Genomic DNA, 13479 nt, shown 5'->3' on the forward strand with positions numbered 1-13479 from the left:
AATGAATAAAGGAATGAGCACCATGGCAGCCACAAGACTTGTGTGTCAAAGGGCCTAACCAAGTGCCTGGTATCTCACTTCCTCCACACCCCTTGTATGCCACCCTTTCTGTTTCTCCTTGCATTGGGACAGAACCGTGGTACACCCAATCTCTGTTCCAAGCCAGGCCCATGGCCACTTCTCAGCCTCCCAGACAAAATGGTGCCCACCTCTGTTTGGGTTTGTATGGGGCTCCCTTGAAGGAGTAAAGTGTCTCAGCTTTGGGATGGAAATTCCTCAAAACATCATCAAAACCACAAAAGCAATGATACAACCACAGCTCCCTGGCCTCTGGGCAACGTCTCACCAGCTTGAGGCCCTCGGCCCAAGAGGACCAGAGGCAGTGCACAAACCGGCAGCTGGTGTTGGCAACTTTGCCTAAGAGCCGAGGGAATCAAATCGGCTTCAAATTGTGCCTGGCACACAGTAGGCATTTAGTAACTCTCAAACTGGTTGATCGTTTTCTGGGCACTACACAGCCTACACAGGTCCACTCCAAACCGTGTAACAGCCCTGTGAGTTGGGCATATTATACCCATTGCACAGATGAGGAAACTGAGGCTTGACTGTCTATGGCCTTGCCCAGATCAAAAGCAACCCAGCTTGGGTTGGAACCCAGGCTTGTTTGAAACCCAACCACACTGAAGGGCCTCGTTCTTCCCTTTCTCCTCTAGTCCCCCTTTCCAAGTACCAAAACTAGGCCCCAGCACTCCCAAGCCATGACAGGTTTTCTCACGGGTCCGTCTCACTACTGGCCCAAGGCGCACCCAGAAGATCCAGACTCTTCTGGGTTTTGCAGTAGAGTAGATAAACCTGGGCCCCCGAAGAACACCCCTAAGCCAGAGGCCCTTTTAACTCACAGGCAAGGATGTGGATGGTAACCTAACGGGAGCCTCCTTCAGGGGGCCCCCGGACACTTTCCTGGGGACCGCAATCCCTCACTTGTCTCTCTCTCCTGCCATAGCCTGCGACTCCTACTGGACGTCCGTCCACCCCGAGTACTGGACCAAGCGCCATGTCTGGGAATGGCTCCAGTTCTGCTGCGACCAGTACAAGCTGGATGCCAACTGCATCTCCTTCTGCCACTTCAACGTCAGTGGCCCGCAGCTGTGCAGCATGACACAGGACGAGTTCATCGAGGCAGCCGGCGTCTGCGGGGAGTACCTCTACTTCATCCTCCAGAACATCCGCTCGCAAGGTCAGTGTCCGGGGACCGGGGACCGGGTCTTGGGGGGAGAGGGGTGGGGGTGGGGCCACGTGATCGCAGGTGGCCCTTCCCCACCTTGACACTCACACCGGGGATCTCAGGAACTGGAAAGCCCCTCAACCCACATCTCTCAATCCCTGGAGTGCTTGTTTGCTAGAATTAGAGACTGTAGGTCAGAGGGAGCAAGTTACAAGGAAGCAAGTTGAGTACTTTCTTAGCAAGAAAAGAAAACCTAAAGAGACATTCAGGAACCAGGCAGATACAACAAAAAAAATGTATTCTGTTAAGATTTGCCACCAGAAGACATGGGGGGACAGGGGGTTCCTGCTTGACTTTTCATTAGGCAGGAGGAGAAGAAAATGAACTAGACCCTTTCTCTTTCCGTTTCCAGAAGAGACCATTAATTGACATTTCATCGGCGCTTGCCTAATGGTCAAGGATCAAATGGCCGGAAGGTGGCGCCAGTGGGATTAGTTAATATTTCATCAGGCCCCACAAGACCAGAATGTGGATGAACAGGTGTTTTCAGACTGGAAGGGTTTCTTTGAGAACATGTAATTCTGTGTCCCCATGTCACAGATAAAGGAACTAAGGCCCCAGGCGATCAGGTGACTTCTTCAAGGTCACACAGCACACACAGCTGCTTTATGGAAAGTCAACACAAAGGAAGGGCTTTCAGTTTGGAAGGATCTGGGTTGTAACCCTGACTCCAGCTCTCTGAAGTCACAGGTCCTCTGTCTCGTCTGGACAGTGGGATAATGACACACACCTTCACAGGTGACAGGACTCTGTCAAACAGGACCCGAAGCAGCACATAAAGATGCAAATGTAGTAAATGGCAGCTGTTTTTGTCATTATGAATATAACCAAGGGGAAAGATATTTTAAAAAATAAAGGAAATACATCTCAGTTCAATTTTAAGAAAGACTTTTCTAAAAGTTAGCCTCTTTTTTTTTTTTTTTTTTAAAGATTGCTTCAGGAAGATACTAAAGATAAGAAGCTCCCCATCACTAGAGATAATCAAGCAGACTAATAGCCCCCTGATTGATGGCATGCTGAGGCAGGGATTCCTGTTTGGCCAGAAAAGCACAGAGAATCTTCCAACTCTAAAATTCTTTGCTTTCCCTTTGCTCTCCCCCATCATGGGTACCCAAGGGCAGGAAAGCTATAGATGTTGGCCCTGGGCCACTTACTTCTCAGCTTCTGACCTGGGAACCATGACCCACCAGGGGTGAGGAAGGGACCAACATACCTGCTGTCCATCGTTGTCCAGTCTTGGCTTTGTTACAGCCAGTGACAGTGCCGTGCCAGGAGCAGTGGCCCAGAGCATAGAGTGGGCCCTCCGCAAAAAGGAGAAAGTCTGAATAAATCACAGCAGCTCAGGGAGGGGCTCCACTCAGAACCTTCTGAAGGAACCGCTTTGCCGGAGAATCCCCGGGCCACAGAGAGGGACGTGTTCTATCCTGAAAGGGGATGCAGCTTGGCATCGCCAGCCTTTGCCAAACAAGTTTGTCTCCAGACCCCTGCAGCCCCTGTGCTGGGGTCTCTCAGCCGGGGCGCCTCCCTTCCCTGACACTGTTACATGCCCGAATCCCTATTCTGGGCACCGTCACCTCAGGACCCACACAAAATAAGCCAAACACAATTGTTTTTCCAACAGGCCGTATTTTGCCTCTTCTTATTCTGAGGCATCCCTGGGGTCACTAGGCCAACTCCAGTGGAGGAATTTCAGGCCAGGGTCCTTACCGTGTGGAGTAGATCTACCTACACACCACTCCGCTCCACACGGAAATTCCTCCTTCAATGTTCCTCAAGCAGGAATGTACACTGTGTATCGCGATCATAATACATGTGTTGAGACCAGAGTTTACAGCATCTCGGTGTTCCTGGGACACGCTGTCTCACCTGTTACCACAGACTATTTATTACCAGCGCTTCATTCTCAAAAGCATCTGCATTTGTACAATAAATTAGATGGTAATCTGATTATTACCTAGGCCTTTTTTTACTACCTGGATTAGGACTCCAGCAGTTCGGACAGCAGAAGGAGTTACACGGGGGTAGGGCCCAGTGTGATATCTGGCTCAGGAGGCATCTCAATAGAATTCGAGGGCCCAGAAACGAGGGGACACTGGTCACTGGAGGGTGAGGCCAGCAGGGAGCACAGGGGACCATGGGTGGCTTCCACAGTGGGAGTGGAATGGGTCCCTCATCAGTCAGTCCTCCAACCTGTTCTTGGGCAGCCCTCCAGGCAGAGTGCACCCAGGAGCCCTGGCTGACCGGAACCCATCAGAAAATGGCACATTTTCTGAATAAAACTGTATATATATATATATTTCCTCAGTCAGTGGAAGTTACTCCTATTGGATACCAAGCTAAAAGACGTGTCCCTTGGCCTGTGCCTCCTTGTGGTAACTTGATGTGAGACTCTTAATCCCCCCACCCAACCCACCCCATTCTTCAGAGGAGCAAACCAAGGCCCCAACATAATCTCCCAAATTCTTATTATAGCCTCTCAGTGATTCTTGCACACCTTTAAGCCTCCTATGTCCGTCTGCCCCTCTGACGGATAATAATGGCATTCAAACCCCCAAGGGATCGGAAGCCCCATGGAAGACCACAGACCCTGTGAGCTGAAGCGGAAGGGGAACTCACTCAGTGGGAGTCTTGTCACATGCTGCCCAGAGACTGAGTGAGGTCACACTGCGGACAGTGACACAGCCCACTTCAGCAGGGCCCAGGTCCCCCTGCTGGATTGCCTGGCCCCGGGCCCTGCTGCGGGAGCCCTTTAAAAACTAGGAGATTGTCCTCTCTCAAAGGTGCCTTCAACATGACCTAGTAAGAGCCAGGTGTTCTCGAAGGTTCTTTCTGAAATAAAACTACCCAGCAGAGGGGATAGTTAAGTGTCCCCCTTCTCCCAGGCAGCCCCTCTCCAGGTGGGGAAACCAGGATCGTCTGGTACAGTTTGTGGACTTCTTTTTCCTTCCCAGGTTACTCCTTCTTTACTGACACTGAAGAGACCAAGGCTGCCATCAAAGACTGTAAGTAACTAGGTTCACGCGGCCCAAGGCGGTGCCCAAGGCCGCCGGTGGGCGCATGGGCTTGACGGTTCTTTTTTTACCACAACCAAGAAGTTGATGACCTAAAACAGTCACAGACCAGGAGAAGACAGCAGGGGAAATGTGGAGGGCAGAGCGTGGGGTCTGGGTGTACGGATTCCTCGTCCTCCCCTAGACTCAGTTTCCCGTCTGTAAAACGGAGCGACCCTCCCCGGTTGTGGTGAGTTAGAGAAACAGTACATATGAAGTGTCCGTGACCCAGACGCTCCAAGTACGGCTCTCTGTGAACAACAATTACCATAATGACTAACCCCAGGGGGCTCTGCAGTGGACAATGTCTCCATACGAGCTCACCAAGCTTTTTAATTCTAAGGTGATGGAGGCCCTCCAGCAGCCTGTTGATTCTGAGAATTAACACTGTCTCGCTTTTGCAGGTGGAGGTTTAGGCTTTCATTGTTTTAAACAGGATGATGTTGTTGCTTTTGGTTCCTGAGTGCCACACGATGGCCCTGGCCTCGGGGTCACTGGGAGACGTGGGTCCTGGGCAGGCCCCTTCCCTCTGTGGACTTCAGTCCCTTTAACGGCAGAGGGAGGACAGAGTATTGGGGTGGGGGGGACTCCCGAGGCCTCAGAGGGGCCAACATGGAAGGATGGTTTCTTATAACTTATTTTTCCTGTCCTGAGAGTCCCAAGCAATCAACTGAGGATTCAGGTTATCTGGTTAAAGCAGGTTATCTCATTCAGAGTTTTAGCACAGGAATAGTTAGGTCCATCAAGCCCACGCTGCAGACTTAGAGAGGCCCGCCATGCCCCACAGACCCTCACGGCCCTCCCAGGAGCAGCTCTGCCTTCAACGTGAGGTTTCCCCACTCTCAGGCCAGAGGGCAGAGCCTCTCCTCCTGCCTGTAAGCAAAGCTCCCATGGAGTTTCCTGGAACCCCTTCCCATCCATCCACAGTGGTCTGTGGCGTACAAACCCTGCTGAACTACCCAGCCCAGTCCAGGCAAAGCCCCCCCAGAAAGAAAGGAGCCCACTGAGACCCAGGGGCCATCACTGATTCTGTCTAGGGGCTCGAGCCCAGGGCAGGCACCTGCCGTACTCCTGAACAGCAGAGAGTTTGACCAGTGTCTCTGCCTATAAATGGGTGTCTTTTTGCCAGCCTGCCTCCCTCACAGCTCTGCAGAGATAGTGTGTCCCATAAGTTCTTTAAAAGCTGTTACCTGAGTATAGACCTAACCCCAACTAGAGTCATGGCAATAATAATAATAATAATAAATAACATAACAGTAATAATAATGATGGCAGCTAGCATTCACCAAGTGCTTCTAATGAGCCAGGCCCCATGCTAGAATCTTGGTAAAGTTCAGGTAATCTTTCTCATAACCCTGTAAGACAAGTCCTTGTACCACAGAGCAACTAAGGCTTAGAGATTAAAGGTGACAAGGTTAGGAAGGTGACCAATAACCCAGGTGAGGCTAAATCCGAAGCACTTCTTCCCCTCATGCATCCCTGCCTTTCCCTTTTCATTCATTCAGCAAACATGTAGTATACACTTACCACGAGCCAGGCGCAGGCACCTGCCACGACCACACCAATGAGTGCAACCTTGGTCTTTCCCTCATAAAGCAAGCAGAGAGAGAGAAAGACATCAAACAAATAATCCCTGTCGTAAGTTTGCAATGGCTAAGTATGATGATACTACAAAAGAAAAGGACAGGGTGACGTGTTGTGTGATGGGGGACAGATTACATTTCAACTGGGGACAAGGGAAGAACTGGAGGAAGAGCTATTTAAATTAAGCCTAAAGGATGAGCAGAAGTTAGCCAGGAAGAGGGAAGAAAAGGGTACAGGGTATGAGCAGCAAGTGCAAAGGCCCTGAGGCAAGAACGGGTTTGGAGTCCTTGAGGAAGAATCAAAAAACTCATACCAGGAGGCTCGATGCAGTAAGCAGTAGCCACAGGCGGCCATGACGTTTAATTAAAATTAAATAAAGTGAAAATTCAGCTGCTGAGTCACATTCCAAGTGCTCAATAGCACAGGCAGCTAGTGGCTACCATTTGGGACTGCTCAGATTTCCAGCTTCATGGTTCTCTTGGATAGCACCCTGTAGATCACCAGCAATAACAAGAGGAGGAAGGATGGAAGCTGAGGCCAAGAGCAGGGCAGGAGCAGGTCACATACAGCTTTTGAGTTTGGATTTCATTCTGAGCAGACTTGGAAGCCAGTGAAACATGAAAACAATAAAACCTTATCTGTATTTTAAGAGGTTCCCTCCAGATTGCTGTATCTGGTCAGGAAGGAGCCCAGCCAGGAGGCTGCTATCCAAGAGGCAGAGTGATGGTGGAGGCCCAGACCAGGTGATGGGAGAGACAGAGAGAATTTTCTGGAGATAAAGGTGGTGATAAGACACAGGCTCTGAACTGGCATCTCTATGGAGACAAACCCTTCATGATGGCAGCTGCCTCAGGCTCTGCCCCATGTAGGCCCTGCCAGGCTTATTAAGGAGAGAGGCACCTTTTCTAGACCAAATTCAGGGCTAAGTGGTCCGTGAGCACACCAAAAAGCAGCACCACAGCTCTGCCAAATTGCGGCCTCCACTGCCACAGCCAGGAAACCGTGGTCTTCCCATGGGGCCCCTGAGGCCCATCTCTGGCTCCCCAACAGCTCTCCCAAAGCAGAGCCCCCAACATGTGGTTTAATAAGAATGAAGACAACGGACTGACAGTTTATCCAATGAGCCTGTTCTAGAAAATCCAGGATGTATGATCACGATGCCTATGGCCCGGCTGTTGTTTCGTGATCTCGGTCACCCCCAACGCAGAAAGGAGATGTGCTGGCCAGAGGCCAAGGCCGGGCCAACAAGGACAGCTGACATCCTAGGGCTGCAGCAGCGTTCCCATCAGTCTGCAGCAAAGATGAACATCTACCCTGACCACCTATGGAGCCCTGTGCCCCGGGCACCGCCTGGCAGAGGGTTTTACCTGCTCTAACTCACTGAATCCTCATTCTAACTCCTTGAGGTAGGATGCTTGCCCCCATTTACATCTGAGGAAACAAGAAGAGCGGGAACTTGCAAAGAAGTGTACAGATGAGATTCCAACTCATTTTCTCGAAGTCTGTGCTTCTATACATTGGGCCATTCACCAAATGCACACACATGCACACACGTATGCACTCCCATGTACACATGCACACACATATGCACTTATGGACACATAGACATGTACATATGTACACACATACACATACATACGCACACACAGGTGCACATGCCTCCAAACCCTTCCCGTCATTCCACTGCCCACCTCAGCTGAGATCCAAGGCTCCAGACTCTTCTGGGTCTGCGCCCAGGTCTGCAGTGACCCAGAGAACAAGATGATTTTTAACTCAGTACCTGTGGTAAGGGCCCAGCCCCGACAAGCTCTGAAGCCATCAGGCTGGCCCAAGTGATACCCCCCAGCCACTTGCCACTTGTCTCTGCTCCCCCCCAACCCTGGACCCTTTTCCCACCCCCTCTGCCGAAATGCCAGAAAACCAAGCCTGCAGGCCTCGGGTTGCCCCAGGAGCCTTCTGTTCTGAGGCTTAGGTCTTCTCCTCCTGGCACGGAGCGGGGGCTCTCTAGCAGCCCTCATGGCCTGGGGGACATCAAGAGCTGGCTTTGGAAACTGACCCTCCAGCCCCCGTCTCTGCTTCGGGACTTCAGTCAATGACCAAGAATATATCCTGTGGCCACTTTTCAACAGTCTCCAGTCTCAAGGCACCGAACCTCTCCAAGTCACACAGAGAGCAGAGAGCCCAGGCTGTGTTGCCCCACACCAGGCACCGCCCAGCTGCGGGGACCCCTCTGACAGGAAGATAGTTCAGAGTCAGGGGGACTGTCGCCAGTGCGCAGGGGACATCTGCAGGGGAGTTCAGTGGGGACCCTGGGCTGCCATGGAGGTTGTGACTTGGTGACCCCTCTCACCCCGGCTGTGCTGGTGACGGCTACTATGCCTTTGCCCCCACGGCCACCCCCAGGAGAGTGAGCTGGACCCGGGAGTAGCATCAAAGCCACCACTGGGAACTGGGAGCCGACAACATAGGGACATCTCTGACAAGACCCACAAGGAGAAACCCTCCACGGGCCACACAACTCCACGTCACACTCACCTGTCCTGGGCTTCGCCAGCCAAGCCAAAGATCCCTCATCCGCGGCACACGGGAGAAATCCCACACATGAAAAGGACGAGGTTTCCCTCCCTCTTCTTGCCATTTTGGCATTTGAGGGCAAGCTTTCGGTCTTCTTCACTGCTTCAGAATTCACCTGGGTTTATCCCGTGCCTCTGCTGGCGTTCTCTGCTCTTCCAAGACGAAGGTGAAGCAGCGCTCGGTGCGCCCTGCAGGTGGCGCCAGGCAGCACGGCGCTCCGCGGACAGAAGGGCCGCCCGCTCGTCCGGTCACGGCCCTGCCGGCCCTGCCCACGTGCTTGCACCCCCTCCGGCCCTGCGCAAGCGCTCGCACCCCCTCCGCCCGGCGGCTCTGTCAGCTGAGTCCGCCGGGGCCTCCATTTGGGCTTTGCACATCCCTGCCTGGGTGCATGGACCTGGTGTTCCCCATCGATGCGCTATCAGCCCATACCCCGTGAAAGGTGCAGAGGGCACCTTGAAAGCTGAAGGCCCGCGTTCCTGTCATTGTTCGTTCCACCGGACATGCGCCGAGGCTACTAAAGCCGAGGGCTTAAGGCCAGCGGGCCTGAGTGCAAAGTTGGGCTCTGCCCCTGGCCAGGCACGTGACCAGAACTGTGTCCTGCAAACTTCCCCGGGGCTCGCTGCTTGCCCACTCCTGGTTAGGAGTCTTGTCCACTGGCTCTAATTAAGAGTGCAAGGTTGCTTACCCCCCTTCTCCTACCCCCGAGGTCTCCCTACCCTAACCCTGCTTCAGAATTCTCCACAGTTACTGCTTGTTCATTAGATGTTTGTACCCACTTGCATGTAAGTCCCTAAGAAGAGTGACTTGCTTTGGCCTGTGCCTCCGGCACCAGTGAGCACACTGTGGCTCAACGCTCATGAATGGATAAGCGAATGAGTGCATGAGCTGCGGTGAGCCTCACTGTGCATTCATTTACTTCTCTGTAAAATGGGCACAGAAATAGAAGTTCATCACAAGGACAGGTGAAATTGAGTGCCTGGCGATGCTAAACACTCACCAAACACAGCTAATAATTATTCACCAAGTATGCACTGAACACCTACTATGAAAGACAAGATAGAGTAGTAATTCTGAGAACAGACCTGCTCTGGTTCAAGCCCTGCCTCCACGACTCTGGATAAAATTCTTAGACTCTCTGGGCTCCAATTTCCTCCTCCATAAAATAGAAGTAGTTCTAGTCCCATATAGGGTGGCTGCAGGGACTGAAACAGATAATGTATGTGAAGCACTTTACAGGCACGTGGCATTTAGAAAGTGCTCTATAGTAGAGAAGAGATGAGGTCTGTCCTTATTGGTGTGGACTAGTGCTGTGATACTAAGGAACACACTAGTGTGTGGAACAGAGAGGGGATCTAACCCAGATGGAAAGTTCAGAGAAGACTTTCTGAAGAGGTCCGGAGAGTACAAGTTAGCTCAGTGGAACTAGGGAGCAGGGAGCCATGCAAAGGCCCTGAGGCAGGAGAAAGCCAAGCAGCACTGGGACCCTCTAAACCAACAGAAGGGAAGAAGTTGGGCAGCAGCAGCAGAGAAGGGGAGCAGTCTGTGAAAGTCCTAACAAGTATGGCGGCCTTCATCTGGGAGACAATGGGGAAGTAACCGCAGGACGGTAAGCCAGTGAATGACATGAGCCAGTGGCACTGAGATTGCCCTGGGCAGCAGTGTGGTACATGAGACACCATTCCCTTCCTTGACAACATACTTATTCTTTCATCCAGATTATGACATAATATACCTACTAGACTATACCATGTATATGGTTGCTATAGACTAGCATCTGGTCTAGCGGCTGCCCAGGATGTTACTGAGCACCTACTATGTGCTGTGCTCAGGGCTACGTGTTTGGGGGATACCTCTGGAAACATCAATCCCTGACTTCTGATGGGAACAGAGAGTGAACTAAATAAATAAACACACAATATCCTATGTTCGATGATGATAAGTATTGTGGCCAAAAAAATAATAAGGGAAGTAGACACAGAACGCTGGGTAGGAGTAAGTGTGTGTGATTCCACTGAGAAGGTGACTTGGAGTGAAGATTGAGAGGAGGGCCCAACCCATGGATATCCAAAGAAAGGGGCCTTAGGGCAGAGGGAGGGCACGTGCAAAGACCCTGGGGTAGAAGGTGAGGGGGAGTCTCAGAAAGAGGCAGGAGGTCAGTTGGCCAGAGCAAAGTGAGCCAGGGGAGCGGCAAGGCTGGGGAGATTGGGCACTACCTCTTTTTTTTTTTTTTTTTTTGGAATCATATACTCCTTTGAAATAATGCTGTGCACATGTCTCAGATTGTTACTTAGACGGAGTTCTGTATTGAGTTGATGCCTTGCTTCCTGCTATTCCTAAGCTCTGGTCTCTTTGCTTTTACTCGTGTCCCTTTTGTGTGTTCCCCACACACTAGTCAGAGGAGTTCTCTTAAAATGTGTATCTTGTCAAACTCCCAAGTCTTCACTTTATTCTTTGAACAAAATCCCAAGTGCTTACTGTGGGCTGGCAAGGAAGGCCCCGTGGGCTCTCTGGGCAGCTGGCTTCCCCAGCACCATCATCTAACCACCTGCCCCCCACCCCTGGGAACATCACATGCCTCACTGGTTCTCTGTGCTGCTCCTTCCCTCTGGATGCCTCTCCCACCCTCTCACATCAGCGTAGATGCCTCCTGCACATGAGGCCCTCCTTGGACACTCTAAGCGGGCAGCCCCCACCAACCCTTCATTCTCTACCCCATGTCTTGCTGCTTTCATAACACTCACTATGGGTGACTTGATTGACTTGTATTGTACCTTGCCCACGAGTCCTTGAATTCCAAGTGCATGGGGACCAGAACTGTCTCGTTCTCGCTTTTTCCCAGCACAGAGCCCAGAACCTGGCACCAGGCAGGTCCCTTGTATTTGAATGCAAATGACGCCCCTTTCAAAGGCAAACCCCTCCGACTTCCTAATGACCCCCAAAGCGCCTCCTGTGGGATCTCCTACCACAAAGGTGTCCAGTTCATAGTGGCTCATTCTGGTGTGATTGGAGGTCTGAACTCGTTCTACTGCTGTAACTCGTTCTATTGCAGATGCTGATTCTAACTGCTTGAAAACAAGTGGCATCAAAAGTCAAGACTGTCACAGTCATAGTAGAACAAGTAAGTGTAGCGATGCCCTTCCTCATTTCTAATTTCCTAAAACCGTTCAGGAGACAAAGCACTCTAATAAGTTTGGACACTGAACATTTGAAGGGGACCAGGGGTTCCCCAAAGAAAACAGCAGATAAACTGTTATCAGAATTACATTTCTTTTCACTTGGACATGGTGTTGTGAGAATTAAAATGGCGAAGCGAAGAAATTGTCTAACCATGGTGAATTTCTGAATAAGGGTTTATTTCTCCCGGTCTGCTAAGGGTCCTTCTCTCTCTATTTATTTATTTGACAGACAGAGATCACAAGTAGGCAGAGAGGCAGGCAGAGAGAGGGGGAAGCAGGCTCCGTTTTGAGCAGAGAGCCCCATGCGGGGCCGATCCCATGACCCTGAGATCATGACCTGAGCCGAAGCAGAGGCTTAACCCATTGAGCCACCCAGGCGCCCCAAGGGTCCTTCTCTCTTAAGTCCTCAGGGACGATAGTAAATGTCGTATGTTGGCAATTCTCATAGCCTTTCCTGGCCCTAAGACAGACCTACCCAGGGCCGAATCAAGTCTGCCCCACTTGGTGCCAGTCACTTTATTGTTAAACCATAATCCTCCAACTTCTCCCATGAGGTAGGTAACCCTCGGGTCCCATTTTACAGATAACTGGAGAGATTACGATTACAGAGCTACAAAGAAGTGGATTCAGGCCCCAAACCCAGGTGGTTGGACACTAGAACCGGTCTTAATGACAACTCTAATGGACCAAGAGAAACACCAGCTTCTCATGAAAAAATTCATTGTAGGATCAGTCTGCCAGACTGGCATGGCTGTGGGATATTAGTACCATCATACTGTCTGTCAGAAAGATCATATGACTGTCATTTTATTAATTCCTAAGAATTATTCCATAGTTCCACAGAGCAAGGACAGGCTGGGAGCCACGGTATTTCTAGTTGGTATAAATTTGCTGTCCCTGTATGTGTGTTTTATGATTGCTTTATTTTTTTAAAGATTCTATTTATTTGAGAGAGAGAGAGACGGTAGAAGTAGAAAGGAAAGCAGACTCTCCATTGAACAGGGAGCCCAATGCGGGGCTCCATCCCAGGACCCTGGGATCATAACCTGAGCTGAAGTCTGACACTTAACTGCCTGAGCCAGCCAGGTGTCCCTTACAATTGCTTTCATAGAAGAAAAACATTTCATAGCCCAATGCAGGTCCAAGTAGAGCACCTGGTCATAATATGGAAAATATCCCCATTTAAAAAGTAGCAATTCTCGGAGTTAAAGGAGAAATGGTACAACTCTTAGAGTTTTTTTTTGAACTGTTAAGTAACTTTTATTTTCTTTCTCAAAAGGCCTCCAAAGTTCTCATCTATGGGAATTTGTGCGAGACCTGCTTCTCTCTCCTGAAGAAAACTGCGGTATTCTGGAATGGGAAGATAGGGAACAAGGTATTTTTCGGGTAGTAAAGTCAGAAGCCCTGGCAAAGATGTGGGGACAAAGGAAGAAAAATGACAGAATGACGTATGAAAAGTTGAGCCGAGCTCTGAGGTGAGTTAATAGCGTGAAACACCACAAGCCTTCGGGCAGAGTTATACAAAACTGCCAGCCATAGAAAATTAAACTGTTTTTGCAGCTTTTTCCTTGATAATCGAAAGGTCATGAGACAACACTCTGGTTCTTAGTTACAGGTGGGATTATAGTTTGTAAACGGACACGCCATCCTTCTCATTCTTGGCAGTGGCCCTGGGGATCACTCTGAATGCCGGCCGTCCCACACATACACACACAAAATGCGTTTTGATCTGAGTGTGGTGAGGCTTAGCCTTCAAGGTGTCTGGGAAAGGTTTAAGTGTAAGCTGATAACGGGGTGTGGAAATACCAGG

The 13479-nt window shown here is 50.6% G+C and overlaps 1 protein-coding gene across 2 annotated transcripts in view; it reads left to right on the forward strand.

Annotated features, from left to right (window-relative positions):
• ELF5 (E74 like ETS transcription factor 5) overlaps positions 1-13479 on the forward strand; it is a 31125-nt gene that overhangs the window by 16083 nt on the left and 1563 nt on the right. For both annotated transcript variants that reach the window (XM_004755967.3, XM_004755968.3), the window contains exons 3-6: positions 1004-1237; positions 4237-4287; positions 11543-11611; positions 12949-13144. In XM_004755967.3, coding sequence (XP_004756024.1) covers positions 1004-1237; positions 4237-4287; positions 11543-11611; positions 12949-13144 — 550 coding nt within the window. The remainder of the gene's footprint in view (positions 1-1003; positions 1238-4236; positions 4288-11542; positions 11612-12948; positions 13145-13479) is intronic.

The sequence above is a fragment of the Mustela putorius genome, unplaced genomic scaffold, assembly GCF_011764305.1.
Source record: "Mustela putorius furo isolate JIRA1106 unplaced genomic scaffold, ASM1176430v1.1 tig00003859_pilon_pilon_pilon, whole genome shotgun sequence".
Lineage (NCBI taxonomy): Eukaryota > Metazoa > Chordata > Mammalia > Carnivora > Mustelidae > Mustela > Mustela putorius.